General features: G+C 36.8%; 1 protein-coding gene across 6 annotated transcripts in view; it reads left to right on the top strand.

Annotated features, from left to right (window-relative positions):
* The window catches only part of RNF214 (ring finger protein 214), a 49,688-nt gene that overhangs the window by 11,115 nt on the left and 20,513 nt on the right, over window positions 1-18,060 (top strand). For all 6 annotated transcript variants that reach the window (XM_082411085.1, XM_082411084.1, XM_082411083.1 and 3 more), the window contains exon 6: window positions 1,800-1,939. In XM_082411085.1, the coding sequence (XP_082267211.1) occupies window positions 1,800-1,939 (140 nt within the window). The remainder of the gene's footprint in view (window positions 1-1,799; window positions 1,940-18,060) is intronic.

The following is an 18,060-nucleotide window of genomic DNA, read 5'->3' as shown; positions in this document are numbered from 1 at the left end:
CTGGCTTCTAGAGGCTGTTTGCATTCCTTAACCTGTGGCCCCCGTCTCCATCTTCAAAGTCAGCAACGTTGCATTTCTGTGACTGTTCTTCCCTAATCACATCTTCCTCTGATCACAACTGGGAAAGTTTCTCTGCTTTTAAAGACCCATTTGTGGTTAGATTGGGCCCACGCTGATAATCCAGGATTGTCTCCCTATCTCTTTTGTTATGGAAGGTAACATAGGTTCCAAGGAGTAGAACATGAGCATTTTTGTGGGGAAGGGCTTATTATTTTGCCCATAACAGTTACAAACAGTAATTCACAGAAGAGGAAAAGCAAATGGGTAATAAATGTATGAAAGTAAATTCAGCCTTACTAGTGTCGATCCATTTGTATAGCAAATATTTTTTGAATTCCTGATGTACGCTCTGAAGATTTAGTGGTGAACGAAACATAGTCTCTGCCTTCATTGAATGCTTATTCTAGTTGGAGGAGACAGACAATAAAAACAGTAAAAGAATAGGAGGTAGTGAAATGCTCATTAAAATTACTAGATACCATTCCTCCCTCTTTCCCAAGAGATTGGGAAAAATGAAATAAGTTGTCAAAGGTAAGGAAAAATGAACTCTTTTTAGACATTGGTAGGAGTGTGAATTGTTATGACCTTTTCAGAAAAGATATTAGGGGGACTTACCTGGTGGTCCAGTGGTTAAGACTCCAAGCTTCCAATGCAGGGGGCGCAGGTTCAATTCCTGGTCGGGGAACCAAGAATCCCACGTGCCGTGCAGTGTGCCAAAAAGTTAAATAAATAAATAAACAAGTAAATAAGTATATAAATAAAGTCTGAAGAAAAAGATATTAGGAATTGTCACTTAAAATTTTAAAGTGTATATATACCTTGACTTAGCAGTCTCATTGTTAGGAGTCTATTCTACAGAAATAAAAGCTTTTGTATGAAAATATAGGCATACAGAATGTTTATTGTAGTATTATTTGTAGTTACAAGAAAACTGAAATCAACCTTAACAGGATGGACTCTTAACAGAGAATGGTTGACTAAATTCGACGTGTCATGTCATGTTATACAGCTATTTTTTAGTTTTATCGATAGTATGCTCATGTCAAGTGAACAAAAGCAAGATGCAGAATAGTGTATATAAAATCACCTCATTATAAAGAAAACAAAAAAGCAAACACGTACGTAAGTACACATATATTTGTGTAAGAATGGAGAAAGATGTGAAAGCATAGAACAAAACGCTTAACATTGATTACTTTATGGGTAGAATTGGTGTGAATTAGGGGTGACTTAACTTTTACTTCTTGTTTGACTTCCTATTATAAATATATATGTATATAGTTAAATAATTTAAAAAGAACAAAGATAACCCCTACACATAATAAAGTAGAGCCATAACAAAACAAAACAAGACCATATTTGTTGGAAGTAGCAAACTCCCACCCTGTGCAAGAATGCCTTTCTCAGCAGTCTTGACAGGTGTTCATTCAGCCTTTATTTGAGCACCAGTAATGGAGAGCTTATTGCTTCACAAGGCAGTAAATTCCATTTTTGAACTGTTGTGATTGTTCAAAATTCTTTTCTCCTGTTGAATTGAAATCTGCTTTATTATAACTTACTCCCTTTTGGGACTTTTTTGACTGCTCTTGGGACTACTCATCAACCAGATTCCTTCAATTCAATTTGAAATCACTAAAGTCAATATGTTAATTTGAGATAGTTGAAAGTAACCTTCAGACCGAAAGAACTAATTCATTTCCTTCTTTATTTGTGTGTGACTATAATTGTGCGGGACTTAGGAGATATTAAAGGCTATCCAGGACGTAACAATAAAGCGAGAAGAAACAAAGAAGAAGATAGAGAAAGAAAAGAAGGAGTTTTTGCAGAAGGAGCAGGATCTGAAAGCTGAAATTGAGAAGCTTTGTGAGAAGGGCAGAAGGTAAATGATGCTGTTAAGAATAAAAACCCTGTGTTTATGTGTGTGTTTGTACATAACGGGCCGGTTCTGTTTGTGTTTCTACTTTCTTTTCCTTCAGTCTAATTTTTATTTGAAAAACAAGTGTACAAATTAAAATCCTTTAGTGATTTTAGCTTTTTTAGCACCCTATGTTAAATTTAATAAAAAGTGTTTCAGGGATTCATTAATACATTGAAATAACAGCAGCTCATTGTTTGGTCCCAAGTATGATCAAGATTTTGATATATATCGAACACCTATTTCACTTACCTTATCTGATGTTTTACAGTTTAGGCTATGAGGCTACTTTGATTATGTTAAATTCAGCACTAAAACCAAATTTCAAACAGTAACATTGCAAGCTGTTTGGAAGGCTATTTAATGTATCTGTGTCCTTTTCAGGGTACTGCAGCAAGGCTAAGGTGGGCATAGAATTTGGTCATAGTTTCAATTTTCTAAGTTTCTTAATGTGACCTGTTTGGAAGTCAGAATAGTTGTGAATATTGTGATTTTATTTAAATTCTACTAAAATGCATTTTTATTTATCAAGAAAATCTTGGCTTGCTAATGTGTCAGAGAGCTAAGTGAAAAGTAGCAGGATACTTGGAAAATGATTCAGCAAATGAGGAAAAATGATAAATAAGAAAGGACATTTTGGAATAATTGGGAAAATTTATTGTATCAATGGTAAATATTTTGCGTATGATTATGTAGAAGGTTCTTATTCTTAATAGATACTTGCTGAAGTTTTAGGGGTTAAGTGTTATGATGTCTATAACTTTCAGGTGGTTCAGAGCGGGGAGTAAAGTAAATGTGACAAAAAGCATTAACAGCTGGTGAATCCAGATGAAGGGCATGTGTTCACTGGACTATTCTGTTAACTTTTCTGTTGGTTTGAAATTTTCAAAGAAAAAGTTGCCGGGGTTGGGGTAGATATAGGGAGAAATTAGCCAGGCAACGAATAGGGAAAAAGACATTGCAGGCAGGGGACCTACAGACGAGAGAGATTAGCAACTGAGACCTGAGGTAGAGAGGAATGAGGCTAGTGGAGGAAGCAGAAGCCTGATCACAAAGGCTCAGATCCCGTGTAAGGAGTTTGAGATTTTCCCTGATAGTGAGAGACTAGAGAGTTTTAAGGAGGGGGTGGGGAGTCAAAGGATGAGATTTGCACTTTATTTATTTTAAGTTAAAAAATTTTTAATTGAAGTATGGTTGATTTATAATATATTAGTTTCAGATGTACAACGTAGTGATTTAAAATACTTATGGATTATATTTAAAGTTATTATAAAATATTGGCTGTATTCCCTGTGCTGTACACTATATCCTTACAGCTTATTTATTTTATACACAGTAGTTTGTACTTCTTAGCCCCCTACCCCTATCTTGCCTCTCCCCCCATCTCCCCACTGGCAGCCACCTGTTTGTTCTCCATATCTGTGGGTCTGTTTCTGTTTTGTTACATTCATTCATTCTTTTCACTTTTTAGATTCCACATAATAAGTGATGACATACAGTATTTGTGTTTTTCTATCTGATTTATTTCACTTAGCATAATGCCCTCCAGGTCCATCCATGTTGTTGCAAATGGCAAAATTCCATTCTTTTTTATGGCTGAGTAGTATTCCATTGTGTGTGTGTGTGTGTGTGTGTGTGTGTGTGTGTGTGTGTATGTATGTATTACCACATCTGTTTTATCCATTCATCTGTTGTTGGACACTTAGGTTGCTTCCATATCTTGGCAACTGTAAATAGAGATTTGCAGTTTAGATAGATGATGATGCCAGTTGGAGAATAGATTGGAGTAGTGTAGAGGACCAGTTAGGAGACTTATCTTTCAGAGCCTGTGTTAGAATAATGGTGGCCAAAACTGAAGTGCTGCAGTGGGGAGGAGAGATGTGAATCCATTTGTAAGGTGTTAAGGGTAACACTAATAGGTGGACAGGGAAGAGTTATAGAAATGCCCATATTTCTGACTTGGAAAATTGGGGAAATACTGGGGTTTTTAAATGAGATGTCTTATTCAGTTACCCACTTTACAAGTTTCAAGTTAAATTCTACCTCCTTTGTAAAATCTTCCTTATCTAGTTCTTCCTGAACTAATCTCTCCCTCCTCAGAACATCTATACAGCTCTCTGCTGATTTAGCTTATTTTTGTATTATACTGTACTCTACATTTTTTTCTACCTGTGTATGTCTTGGCTGGCCATTGATCTTGTAAGCCTCTTGAGAATAAAGACTGGACTCTCCCTCTTCATATGTATTTAAAAATTTTTTTTACTCTTTTGTGTTCTTTTACGCTTAGCTCAGTGCTATGTATCTGATAATTATTGGACAAGTATTTGTTGAATTACTGGATAGGAAATTAAGAGAATTTCACGTTGATATTATATAAAGATGAATTTACGTAATAGAAATTTGCTAAGTGCTTTCTACTGTTTGAAGGTAATCACTGTTTTTTAATGTAATTATAATTTTTAAAGAAGACACCATAAACTGACCAAAAAAAAAAAGACCAAATATTCAGTTTAGTCATGTATTTGATTTTTTTTCTCCTTGACACTTGGCTGCTTTATAATGGACATTGTCTTGCCTTTGTGGGGACACTGTCTAGTTTCCAGCTTGCATCCTTCAAGATTATTGCTGATATTAGAAAGGTGAGGCTTCCAAGCTAGTTCTCTTCTAGGGCTGAACTTCTTTTTAAGCTCCCTGCCTTTAATAGTGACTCATCGAGAATAATAGCAAATGGGGTTCTTCTTGAATAAAGATGGTGAGCTTGTGCTTTAAGAGACATCATCAGTTGATTCACAGAGGTAAGTTGGGACCAGTAGCAGAGAAACTGCAATATCAAGCAAGGATCTTCTTTTTTAAAATGCTCTGAGCTTGCCTGATGAACTTGTGATAGAGTGATAGGTAAATAGCAGATCAAGGGAGTTAATGTTGGAAGAATTACTTTGGATGTAATATAAGAGTTTATGCTATATTGAAATTGACAGGGCGCAAGAGGATTCTTTTTGGAAATTTCTCACCAAATGCTAGTTTATTTAACTGGCATGCTTTGAAGTCCTAATAGCTTGTCTGGCAATCAGTAAATCTAGTGAGTATTTCTTAGGTGCAAAGCAGTGAGCCAGACTGCTGCAGCATCCTGTATTTTGACCACAGCCTTCAGTCCTTCCAGCTTTCTGTCTCATTCCCAGTAAATGTACTCTTTGACATCAAGTCCTCTTTCTTGTTTTTTGACTTCATTCCATTTTCTCCCAGTCCTCCAGCTCCCTGGAAGCATTTCTTTCCCTAGCCAGACTAGACTCGTGGTCCATTACTTGAATTTCTCCCTTACCATTACCATCAATTCTGCTGAGGCTTGTTCCTTTCCTTTCATTTTTCCATAGTACTCCAGTCCTGGGCCAAGTCAGCCCCCCCGACATCTCTATTCTTCTTATACTTGGGCTGCTGAGGGATTGGAAAATTGGGGAAATAATGGGGTTTTCTAATAAGGAGATCACACAGCTGCAGGAGATCACACAGCTGTGTGTCTTGAGGCCAGAATAAATTTGACTTTCAAAAACACCCGGATCCTCAGGGCTCCCTCTTCCTCTGAGGGCCGTCCCTAACTATTACCTCTCTTTCTAAACTTTCTGTCTCCACCATTTCTCTCCTTAGTCTTAGCATATGATCTTACCTTTTATTTCACTGAAAAAATAGGGGCCATCGAGTAAACCTTCCTTCAGCTTCCTATCAGCAGATACATCCATCTTTTCTTCCTGTCCTTGTATCTGAGTCTAAACTACCTGTGTGTGAATCCTGCTCCCTCTTGCTTTTCCCACTTCTGCATAAGTGACACCACACTCTCCTCCAGTGACTAAGCCGAATAACCAAGTCATTCTGAATTCCTCTCTTAGCCCCTCTCTGCTTTACGAAGTCCTGTAGATTCTTAATATTAATTGTCCCTTTCTCTCCATTCACTCTGCCACTCTTAGTTCAGGTTTCTATCAGTTCTCCTAGATTCTGAGGCAGGCTACTAAATGTTCTTTGCCTCCAGTCTCCTCCATTTTCATTGGTCTAGTACAAATCTGTTGAAGAAATCTGTCGAAGAATACGGATCTGATAATGTCATTTCCCTGCTTAAAGTCCTTCATAGTTCCTAGGGTAAAGTTTAAACTCTTTAGTTTAATATAAGAGGCCCTCAATTACCTAGTCCCTGTTTATGTCCCTAGCTATATCTTTTACCACTCTGCCAGACCACCATGCTAGTTTATACCTAACTACTACATGTTGTATCCTGAACTCACTTAAAACTCAGCCTGTATCAACTGCTCTAGAAAGCTTTCCCAGATACTCCCCTTATCCTCCCCTTCATACACCCTGACCATTTAATTTAGATGACCCTCCTCCGTATTCACCTAGCATGGTGTGTATGCTTCTGTCATAACACTGACCTCTGATGGTCTTTTGTGTTTACTGGAACGTTTCCCACATTATATAGTCAGCTTCTTGAGGGTCAGGTATTTCGATTATCTATTGCTGTCAAAAAAACACTGTAAAACTTAGTGTCTTAAAACAGCAACAATATTGTATTATTTCTCTCAATTCTTTGGGTTGATTGAGTCTCAGATGGATGGTTCTTCTAGTGTCCTTTGTAGTCCTTCCTGTAGCTGCCATTATGTGGCAAGTGGGGCTGGAATGTACAAGATAGCTTCATTCATATTTCTGCCTTGGCAGGGACACCTGGAAAGCTGAGTTCCGGTGGGGCTCTGGGATGTCTAGGCCTTTTCACTCTATCTCTCTATGCTGTCTCAGGACTTTTTCCTCTCCAGGTGGTCTTTCCAGCTAAGGAGCCAGATTTCTTACTTGGTGGCTCAGGGCTCCCAAGAGTACAAAAGTGGAAGTTTCCAGGCTTTCTTAAGGCATAGACCTGGGACCAGTACAGTGCTACTACTGTGGCATTCTGTTGGTTAACATGAGTGACAGGGCCAGCCCAGATTCAGTGTGGGAGGGGACTACGAGGAGGAGGCCTGGATCATTGGGAGGACTCCATTTTTGGAGATTTGCTACCACGGCAAGTAACACATCTTGTTTAACTTTTTCTGCTCAGCATGTAATAGTTTCTTTTAGATATGGGAAATCATAGAAGTTATATAAACATAATTGGAGGTGTTTTAGACGTATGCAGGATGAATTATGAGGAGAGACAGAGGCTGGGACATCAACCAGTAAGCTCTTAGGATAAAGTGAGTTTATAAGAATTATTATAAGACTAATGGTGGTTGAATGAAAAGGGAGAAACGGATTTAGGAGGGATTGGTGTCGGATTATTTTAAGGATTAGGACAGAGGGAGAAGTCAAAAATAACTTCATTGTTTTGACCCTGGGTAAGTCTGTGCCGCCATGGACAGTAATTGGGAAGTAGAATACCAGTTCTAAATTTCGAGGATAAAGTAATACCTTTGATGATACAGGACATGCAAGTTAAAATACTTAGTAGGCAATTAAAAATGGGAGACTTGAGTACAGAAGAGATGCTATGTCTTCATTTGGAGTTGCATATAGGTGATAGTTAAAATGATAGGAGTGAATTTTCTGTGGGAAAAAGTATAGAGTAGGGCTCAGTTCTGAACTTTGAGGTACACCTGCAGTTTGGGAGTAGAAAGAGGAAGAGAAGGCAAAAAGAATAATCAGAGAAGGAAAAGGAAGCAGTTTAAAATAGTAGTATAGGGTTTCAAAGGGAGAAGGTGGTTAACAGCGTCAGAAACTATAGGGTAGGAAATGAGAACCAGGTCTGAATAAAGGCTATTGGTAATTTTTTTAAATTAATTAATTAATTAATTAATTAATTTTTTGGCTGCGCTGGGTCTTTGTTGCTGCGTGTGGGCTTTCTCTAGATGCGGCGAGCGGGGACTACTCTTAATTGCGGTGTGCAGGCTTCTCATTGCGGTGGCTGCTCTTGTTGTGGAGCACAGACTGTAGGCATGCAGGCTTCAGTAGTTGTGGCACATGGGCTCAGTAGTTGTGGTGCACGGGCTTAGGTGCTCCGCAGCATGTGGGATCTTCCCGGACCAGGGCTCGAACCTGTGTTCCCTGCATTGGCAGGCGGATTCTTAATCACTGCACCACCAGGGAAGTCCCGCTATTGGTAATTATTGAATGTAACCAATAGGAATTTTTAGGTAGGGGAATTAGGTTATTGGATTGATTTTTCCCCCAATATTTTATTACGAAAATTTTCAGACATTGAGAGAAACTGCAAGTATTGTACACTAACACTCACCACCTAGATTCAGCAATTAACGTTCTATTAAATTTGTTTTAACAGTATCTTTCCCTCTATCTATTCATCAGTCCATCTTATTTTTTATGCATATTACAGTAAGATGTAGTCATCAGTAAATTCACCTATAAGCTTGTAAACATGTATATCATTAATTAGACTTTAATATTATTTGTGTTTTCTTTTTTGTGGTAATGAATTGTATATGCAGTTAAATATATAAATATTAAGTTGTACCATTCAGTGAGTTTTGACAAATGTATATACCCTTGTAATTCAAAGCCCATCAAGATATAGAGAATACTATCATTAAACCAGATAATTCCTCATGTACCTTCCCTGTCATTCCCTGTCCTTACACTCCCAAGGGTAACCACTGTTCTGACTTTTTTCATCGAAGACTAATTCTGTATGTTCTAGAATGTCACATAAATGAAATCATACAACATGTACTCTTTTGTGTAAGACTTCTTTCATTCAGCATAATGCTTTTGGTATTTTTTTATGCTGTCTTTTTTATTCTTGAGTAGTATTCCTCTTGTTAATATACCACAGTTTATCCATCTTCCTGTTGATGGTAGGTAGCAGTTTCCAGATTTTTGATTTTGTGAATATTCAAGTGCAAGTCTTTGTGTGATCATATACTTTTATTTCTCTTGGGTAAATTCCTAGGAATAGAATTGCTGGGTTGTAGGGTAGGTATATGTTTAGTTTTATAAGAAAAGGCCAAACATATTTCCAAAGTGGATATACCTTTTTATACTCTACCTACAATGTTTGAGAGTTCTGGTTGCTTCATATCCTTGCCATTCAAGTGGTTGTGCAGTAGTATTTCATTGTGGTTTTAATTTGCATTTCCCTAATGACTAATGATGTTGATCACTTTTTCCATGTGCTTAGTGGTCATTCATTTACCTGTTTTTGTGAAGTGTCCTGTCAAATATTCCCCCCAACACACACCTTTTTTGCGGGGGTTGAGGTTTTGGCTTTTTATGATTGTATAGTAGATGCTCTTTATATATTCCAAATATAAGTCTTTTGTCAGTTACATGTTCCGTGAAAATTTTCTTCCAATCTCTGACTTATCTTTTCATTTTAAAATTGCATCTTTTGGTGAACGGAAAATTTACTTTCAATGATGTCTAATTTATCAAGTTTCCATTTATAGGTATTGCATTCTCTGTCCTAAGAAACCTCTGCCTCCCCTGAAGTAGCAAAGATGTTCTCCTCTGTTTTCTTATGGAAGCTTTATCATTTTAGCTTTAATATTTATGTCTCTGATCCATCTCAGATTAATTTTTGTGTATGGTGAGAAGTAGGGGTTGAAGTTAATTTTTTCCCATGTGGATATCCAGTTGTTCTGGCACCATTTGTTGAAAAGACTTTCCTTTCCCCACTGGGTTGCTTGACACCTTCGCCAAAAGCCGAATGACAGTATGACTCATTTGTATAAATAGTGGGTTTATTCTGGGTATAGTACCAATCTATTGCATTGATATATTTGCCTATCTTTATGCCAAATCACAGTGTTGTAATTATTATAGCTTTATAGTAAGTCATGAAGTCAGATTATGCAAAGTCTTCTGCTTTTTTTTTTCTTAACTTTTTAAAAAAAATAATTAATTTATGTATTTTTGGCTGCGTTGGGTCTTCATTGCTGTGTACGGGCTTTCTCTGGTTGCGGCGAGCGGGGGCCACTCTTTCTTGTGGTACGCGGGCTTCTCATTGCAGTGGCTTCTGTTGTTGTGGACCACGGGCTCTAGGCGCAAGGGCTTCAGTAGTTGTGGCACGCAGGCTCAGTAGTTGTGGCGCACGGGCTTAGTTGCTCCGTGGCATGTGGGATCTTTCCGGACCAGGGATTGAACCCATGTGCCCTGCATTGGCCGGCGGATTCTTAACCACTGCACCACCAGGGAAGTCCCAAAGTCTTCTTTTTGTTCAAGATTGCTTTGGATATTCTAGGTTGTTTGCACTTACATATATATATTTAAGAAGCAGCTTATCATTTTCTACAAAAACAACAGATTTTCTGAGAGTTCTTAATATGATTGGATGCTTAATTTTGTCAAATGGTTTTTCTGCATCTGTTAAAATTATCAAATGCTTTTTCTCCTTTATTCTGTTAATATAGTGAATTATGTTGATTTATTTTCAAATGTTAAACCAATTCTCCATTCTTGTGATTACACCCAACTTGGGCAAGATATGTTATTGTTTATATATTGCTGGATTTGACTTGCTAATATTTTTGAAGGATTTTTATGTCTACGTTTATTGAGGAACAGTGTTCTGTATTTTTTTTATTTTAAAAATTTAGTTATATCAGTTGCTGAGGGGGCGATGTTAAAATCTCTGTGATTATAGATTTTTTTCTCTTTCTTTTTAATTCTGTCAATTTTTGTTTCTTATATTTTGAAGCTGTGTTGTTAGATACATATACAGTTATGATTGTTATGTATCCTTGATGAATTCTCTTCATCATTGACATTGACATTTTATCATTATGAAATGTCTCTCTTTATCTTGTTCATACTCTTAATGTTTATTTTATGTAATATTAATATAGATATTGCAGTTATATATGCTTACTCTTTACACAGTATATATTTTGCCATCTTTTACCTTCAACCTATCTACATTTTTATATGTTTTGTAGACAACATATAATTGGGTCTTTCTTTTTGATCTATTCTGAGAAACTTACTTTTAATAAGAGGCTTTTAGTGTATTTGTATTTAATATGATTATTGATATGATTAGATTTAGGTCTACTCTTTTACTGTGTGAATTGAATATTAATTCATTGACTATTCTTTAGAATTCCATTTTAATTTGGCCTTTTCTACCCAGAATACACATCTATTTAATTCACTGGCAACATGCATCATAAAGACAAACTACATGCCTGTTGATTATGCTATATTAGAAAGAGTTGTAATTTTCTTGGATAAAGTATTTGGGAAATTTTCATAGTTTTAATTGTTGAAACTTAGAATTATCCTTCAGATTTTTTTTAAAAATCAAAGAATTTTAGGTATAATTTACATGCAATAAAATGCACTTATTTTAAGTTGCAGTTTGATGAGTTTTGACAAATTAATCACACGTGTAAACACTAACACAGTCAAGGTGTAGCACATACCCATTACCCTAAAATCTTCCCTGTATTCCTTCTTAATCACTGTGCTTCCTCCCCACCATTCCCAGGTAAACACTGATCTGCTTTCTGTCACTGTAGATTACACTTATCTTTTCTAGACATTCGTGTCTTTCTTTCACTTACATTTTTGAGATTCATCTATGATGTGATGAATGTGAACTATATCAATAGTTCATTGCTTTTTTTTAAAAGACTTAATTTTTTTAGTGCAGTTTGAAGTTTACAACAAAATTGAGAGGGGGTACAGAGATTTCCCATATGCCCCCTGCCCACACATGCATAGCCGTCCCTTTATCAATGTCACTCACTAGAGTGGTACATTTTTTACCAAAGGTGAACCTACATTGACACATCATAATCACTCAAAGTACATAGTTTACCTTAGGGTTCACTCTTGGTGTTATATACTTTATGATTTGGACAAATGTATAATGACATATATTTATCGTTATACAGAATATTTTTCACTGCCCATCCTTGGTGCTCTGCTTATTTATCCCCCACTCCCCAACTGATCTTTTTATTGTCTCCATAGTTTTGCTTCTTCCAGAGTGCTATATAGTTGAATCATACAATATGTAGCCTTTCAGATTGGCTTCTTTCACTTAGTAATATGCATTTGAGGTTTCTCCATGTCTTTTCATGGCTTGATAGCTCATTTCTTTTTAGCATTGAATAATATTCCATTGTTTGAATGTACAACAGTTTTTTATTTATTCATCTTTGAAGGATATCTTGGTTGCTTCCAAGTTTTGGCAATTTGAATAAAGCTGCTATAAATATACAAGTGCAAATTTTTGTATGGATATAAGTTTTCAACTCCTTTAGGTAGATACCAAGAAGTGTGATGGCTGGATCATATGGTAAGAGTATGTTTAGTTTTGTAAGAAACTGGCAAACTGTCTTCCAGAGTGGCTGTACTACTTTGCATTCCCAACAGAAATAAATGAGAGTTCCTGTTGCTCCACATCCTCGCCAGCATTTGTTGTTGTCAGTGTTCTGGATTTTGGTAATTTTAATAGGTATGTAGTGGTATCTCATTGTTTTAATTTGCATTTCCCTGATGACAAATGATGTGGAGCATCTTTTCATATCCTCATTTGCCATCTGTATATCTTTTTTGATGAGGTGTCTGTTAAAGTCTTTGGCCCATTTTTTAAATCTTTTTTTTTTTTAAACTGAGAGATGATATTTTTAATTTTATTTTATTCTTATTTTTTTGGCTGCACTGTGTGGCCTCCAGGATCTCAATTGCCCGACCAGGGATTGAACCCGGGCCGTGGCAGTGAAAGCCTGGAATCCCAACCACTAGGACACCAGGGAACTTCCTTATTGTTTGTTTTATAGTTGATTTTTAAGAGCTCTTTGTATCCTTTGGATAACATTCCTTTGTCAGATGTGTCTTTTGCAAATATTTTCTCCCAGTCTGTGGCTTGTCTTCTGATTTTCTTGATGCTGTCTTTCGCGGAGCAGAAGTATTTTATTTATTTTTTTAATTTATTTGGCCTCACTGCATGGCTTGTGGATCTTAGTTCCCTGACCAGGGATTGAACCCAGGCCCTTGGCAGTGGAAGCGTGGGATCCTAATCGCTGAACTGCTAGGGAGTTACCAGAAGTTTTTAATTTTAATGAAGTCTAATTTATAAAGTATTTCTTTCATGGATCATGTCTTTGGTGTTATATCATTCATTTAGGTTTTCTCCTATGTTATCTTCTAGGAGTTTTATAGTTTTGCATTTTACATTTAGGTCCATGATCCATTTTCAGTTAATTTTTGTGAAAGGTGTAAGGTCTGTGTTTAGATCCATTTTTTTTTTTTTGCATGTGGATGTCCAGTTCTAGCACCATTTGTTGAAGAGACTCTTTGCTCCATTTTATTATCTTTGCTTCTTTGTTAAAGATCAGTTGACTATGTTTATGGAGTTCTACTTCTAGGCTCTCTGTTCTGTTCCATTGATCTATTTGCCTATTCTTTCACAAATACCACGCTGTCTTGATTGTATAGCTTTATAGTAAGTCTGGAAGTCAAGTAGCATCAGTCTTCCACTTTTGTTCTTCTCCTTCAATATTGTGTTGCTTATTCTAGATCCTTTGCCTCTTCTTATAAATGTTAGAATCAATTTGTTGATATCCATAGAATAACTTGCTGGGTTTTGATTGGGATTGCATTGACTCTATAGATCAAGTTGGGAAGAACTGACATCTTGACAGTGTTGAGTCTTCCTGTCCATGAACATGGAATATCTTTCCATTTATTTAGTTCTTCTTTGATTTTGTTCATCAGAGTTTTGTACTTTTCCTCATACAGATCTTGTACATATTTTGTTAGATTTATACCTAAGTGTATGTAGTGTAAATTATAATTGTGTTTTTAATTTCAAATTCCACTTATTCTTTTTTTTTTTTTTTGGCCACACCACGTAGCATGTGGGATCTTAGTTCCCTGACCAGGGATTGAACCCACATCCCCTGCATTGGAAATGCACAGTCTTAACTACTGGACTGCCAGGGAAGTCCCAAATTCTACTTGTTCGTTGTTAGCATTTAGGAAAGCAGTTGACCTTTGTATATTAACCTTGTGTCTTGCAACCTTGCTTTAACCACTTATTAGTTCAAGGAGGGTTTTTTTGTCTATTCTTTCCAATTTTATACGTGGATGATCATGTCATTTGCAGACAAAGACAGTTTTATGTCTTCCTTTTCAGTCTGTATACCTTTTATTTCTTTTTCTTACTTTGTTACATTTTCAAGGACTTCCAGTATGATGTTGAAAAGGGGTGGTGAGAGGGGACATCTTTACCTTGTACCTGATCTTGGGAGAGCTTCAAGTTTCTCACTCTTGAGTATGATGTTAACTGTAGATTGTTTTGTAGATGTCTACCATGTTGAGAAAGTATCCCTCTATTCCTAGTTTACTGAGAGTTTTTACCATTAATGGATGATGGATTTTGTCAAATGCTTTTTCTACATCTATTGACATGATCATTTGATTTTTCTTTTTTAGTCTTTTGATGTGATGGATAATATTAATTCATTTTTGAATGTTGAACTAGCCTTGCATACCTGGGGTAAATCCCACTTGGTCATGATTCTTTTTATACTTTTTTGTATTGATTTGCTAATATTTTGTTGAGGATTTTTGCATCTGTGTTCATGAAAGATATTGGTCTGTAGTTTTTTCTTCTTTTGTTTTTGTCTGGTTATGGTATTAGGGTAAGTGCTGGCCTCATAGACTGAATTAGGAAGTATTTCCTCTGCTTCTGTCTTCTAAAAGATTGTAGAGAATTGGTATAATTTCTTCCTTAAATGTATGGTAGAATTCACTAGTGAACCCATCTGGGCCTGGTATTTTCTGTTTTGGAAGGTTATTAATTATTGAATTAATTTTTAAAATAGATATCGGTATTCATTCCTTTTTAATGCTGAGTAGTGGTCCATTGTGTGACTATCCAACAATTTGTTTACTCAGTTGAAGATAATATAATATAAATATTATATTATCCTTCTAATATAAACTGTCTCCTATTGTTTCTGATGAGAAGTCAGTGACAATTGTTTCTCTCTGTGTTTTGTGTCATTTTTTCCCTATGGTTTCTTTCAATATTTTCTATTCTTGGTTTTCAGCAGTTTGACTTTGATTTTCCCAGGTGTGGCTTTCTTCCTGTTTTACCTGTTTGGGGTTTTCTCAGCTGCTTATTCTGTAAAGTTATGTATTTCACCAAATTTGTGAAATTTTGACATAATTTTCAAATATTTTTCCTATTCCATTCCCTCCTTTCCTTCTGGGACTCCACTTTCACATGTGTTAGAACTTTTGACATTGTCCTATAGCTCATGGAGGCTCTTTCATTTCTTTCCAATTCTTTTTTACTCTGTTCAGCATATTGGGATAATATCTATTGATGTATCTTCAAGTTTACTTTTTATTATATCATTTTCAGTCTATTAAGCCCATGCATTGAATTTTATATTTCCAGTATTGTATTTTTCAGTTCTTTCATTTCAGTTTAGTCTTTCTTATTGTTTCTATTTCTCCGTGAAGAGTTCTTATCTGTTCACTCCTTGTGAGCATATTTTTTCCTTTATGTTCTTTTGCATAGTTAAAATAGATGCCTTAAATCTTTACCTGCTAATTCCAACATCTTGGTCTCTTTGGAGTCCTTTCTATTGATTGCCTTTTTTCTTCCAGGAGTCAGAATCAAAAGCATTATTCTAAATAAGAAACTAGATGCAAAAGGTATGCACTGTTTGGTTCTATTTACATGAAGTTCTAGAAGAGACAAAACTATAGTGAGAGAAAGCAGATCAGTTGCCAGTGGCTCAGGATGGAGGGAAGAGATTAACTGCCATATAGTAAATATTTGAGGCTTTGCAGACCACATAGTCTCTGTCACAACTACTCAACTCTGCTGTTGTAGCATGAAAGCAACCATAGACAATAAGTAAGCAAAATGAGCATGGCTGTGTTCCAATAAAACTTTATTTACAAAAAGAGATAGCAGCCTGGGTTTGATCTACAGACCATAGTTTGCAGACCCTGGTTTTCCTGTTTCTTTGTACATTGGAAATTTTGGGTTAAATCCTGGATATTGTGAATAATACATTGTAGAGACTCTGGATTCTGTTGTATTCCTCCATTAAATCTTGTGGATTGTTTGTTTTTTTAAATTTGTTTTGTCAGGCTATTTCCTTGGTTGGGCTTAAACATCATACATACATGTTTGGTGGGCAGCACCTGTGGTCTCTGTTGAGTTCATTTATCTGTAGATGGGTTCCTTGGCATCTCTTCTGTGCATGCGTGGTTCAGGGATCATCCAGAGATTTAGATAGATTTATATGCAGAATTGGGGGTTCCCCATTTGTGGCTTTTATCTTTTGGGGATTTCTCCCTCATTTTCTAGCTGTTATGGTAGCTCCCAATTTTGTCCTTTGGCTCTTGAGCTGGTAAGGCTGCAAGGCTTCTATCTCAGTTTTAGTCATCAGCACAGAGCTATCTGGGGTTTGCCCTTAGATGAATGATGAATAGCCATTAAAAAAACAGGAAACAATAGTGGTATTCACGTCTTCCAGTTGTCAGATCTTCTCCTGGTTTTTGTTTGTTCTTTAGTATCTTTAGATAGGTGTTTTTTAACATTTTGTGTAGAATCTATAGTTCTTTATCTGCAGAAATGGTTGGTCTATTAGGAGCAACTCTGCCTTTAGTGGAACTGGAAACTCTCCAGATTTAATTTTTAGAAGGACGACTTCGGCTGCATTGCGTTAGATGTGCTAAAGTGCAGATAAACTTATGTCAGGAAGACAGTTTTAACAAGATAAAATGAGGGCCTGATCTCAGTGGCAGAGAAAGAGAAAGGAGGGGTATTCTGAGGTAGGATTGCTGAGATTTGTTGATTGTTAGAGGGAGAAGAGGAGTAGTGACAATGAGATGGCTGGAATGACAGAGATGATGAATATAGGAAGTGGAGCAGGTTTAGGGCAGTGGCCTTGAAGGGGAGGTTGTAAATTCTTGTTTTAAATTCAGTTTTAAGGAGGTATACTTTATGTAAAATACACCGGTTTTTTTCCTACAAAAAGTGTAACGTTTGGGGACTTCCCTGGTGGTCCAGTGGTTAAGACTCCATGCTTCCACTGCAGGGGCCGTGGGTTCAATCCCTGGTCAGGGAACTAAGATCCCACATGCCATGTGGTGCAGCCAAAAAAGGAAAAAAAGAAAAGAAAAGAAAAAGGGTAAAGTTTTTTTTTTTTTTTAATGTATAACATAGGCAAAATTATTTAAATCAATAAGTTTTTCTGATTCCACCCACTGCCAAACACCTTAGTGGGGTTTTTTTTGTTTTGTTTTTGTTTTGTTTTTTTTAAATTTATTTATTTATTTATTTATTTTTGGCTGTGTTGGGTCTTCGTTTCTGTGCGAGGGCTTTCTCCAGTTGCGGTGAGCGAGGGCCACTCTTCATCGCGGTGCACGGGCCTCTCACTGTCGCGGCCTCTCTTCTTGCGGAGCACAGGCTCCAGACGCGCAGGCTCAGTAGTTGTGGCTCACGGGCTTAGTTGCTCCGCGGCATGTGGGATCTTCCCAGACCAGGGCTCGAACCCGTGTCCCCTGCATTGGCAGGCAGATTCTCAACCGCTGCGCCACCAGGGAAGCCCTGTTTTTGTTTTTTTTTTAGCATGCAACTTTTTTATTGTTTTCTAAATCTGAAGAATACAGTGATACAGTATACAGTGATATTATACTGCATCTACTCACGTGAAAAGGAACAAAGTATCGCCCCTGAAATAATTACTAATTACACAATACTGCAGACTGATAAACACTATAAGTACTAAAATGTTAACATTTCAACATACAATGTCAACAACATCCTGCTTTCTTTTTTTTTTTTTTTTAAAAGCTCTTGGACTGTCAGACGGGAAGTCATGCCCTTGAATCCCTTAAGGTGGAAGATTTTCTTTTTTATTTATTTATTTATTTATTATTTATGGCTGCGTTGGGTCTTCATTTCTGTGCGAGGGCTTTCTCTAGTTGTGGCAAGTGGGGGCCACTCTTCATCGCGGTGCGCGGGCCTTTCACTATCGCGGCCTCTCTTGTTGCGGAGCACAGGCTCCAGACGCGCAGGCTCAGCAATTGTGGCTCACGGGCCTAGTCACTCCGCGGCATGTGGGATCTTCCCAGACCAG

The sequence above is a fragment of the Balaenoptera physalus genome, assembly GCF_965194825.1.
Source record: "Balaenoptera physalus genome assembly, chromosome: 10".
Taxonomy (NCBI): domain Eukaryota; kingdom Metazoa; phylum Chordata; class Mammalia; order Artiodactyla; family Balaenopteridae; genus Balaenoptera; species Balaenoptera physalus.
Note: the sequence above shows the minus strand (reverse complement) of the source record. Positions and strands in the feature narration are given on the sequence as shown.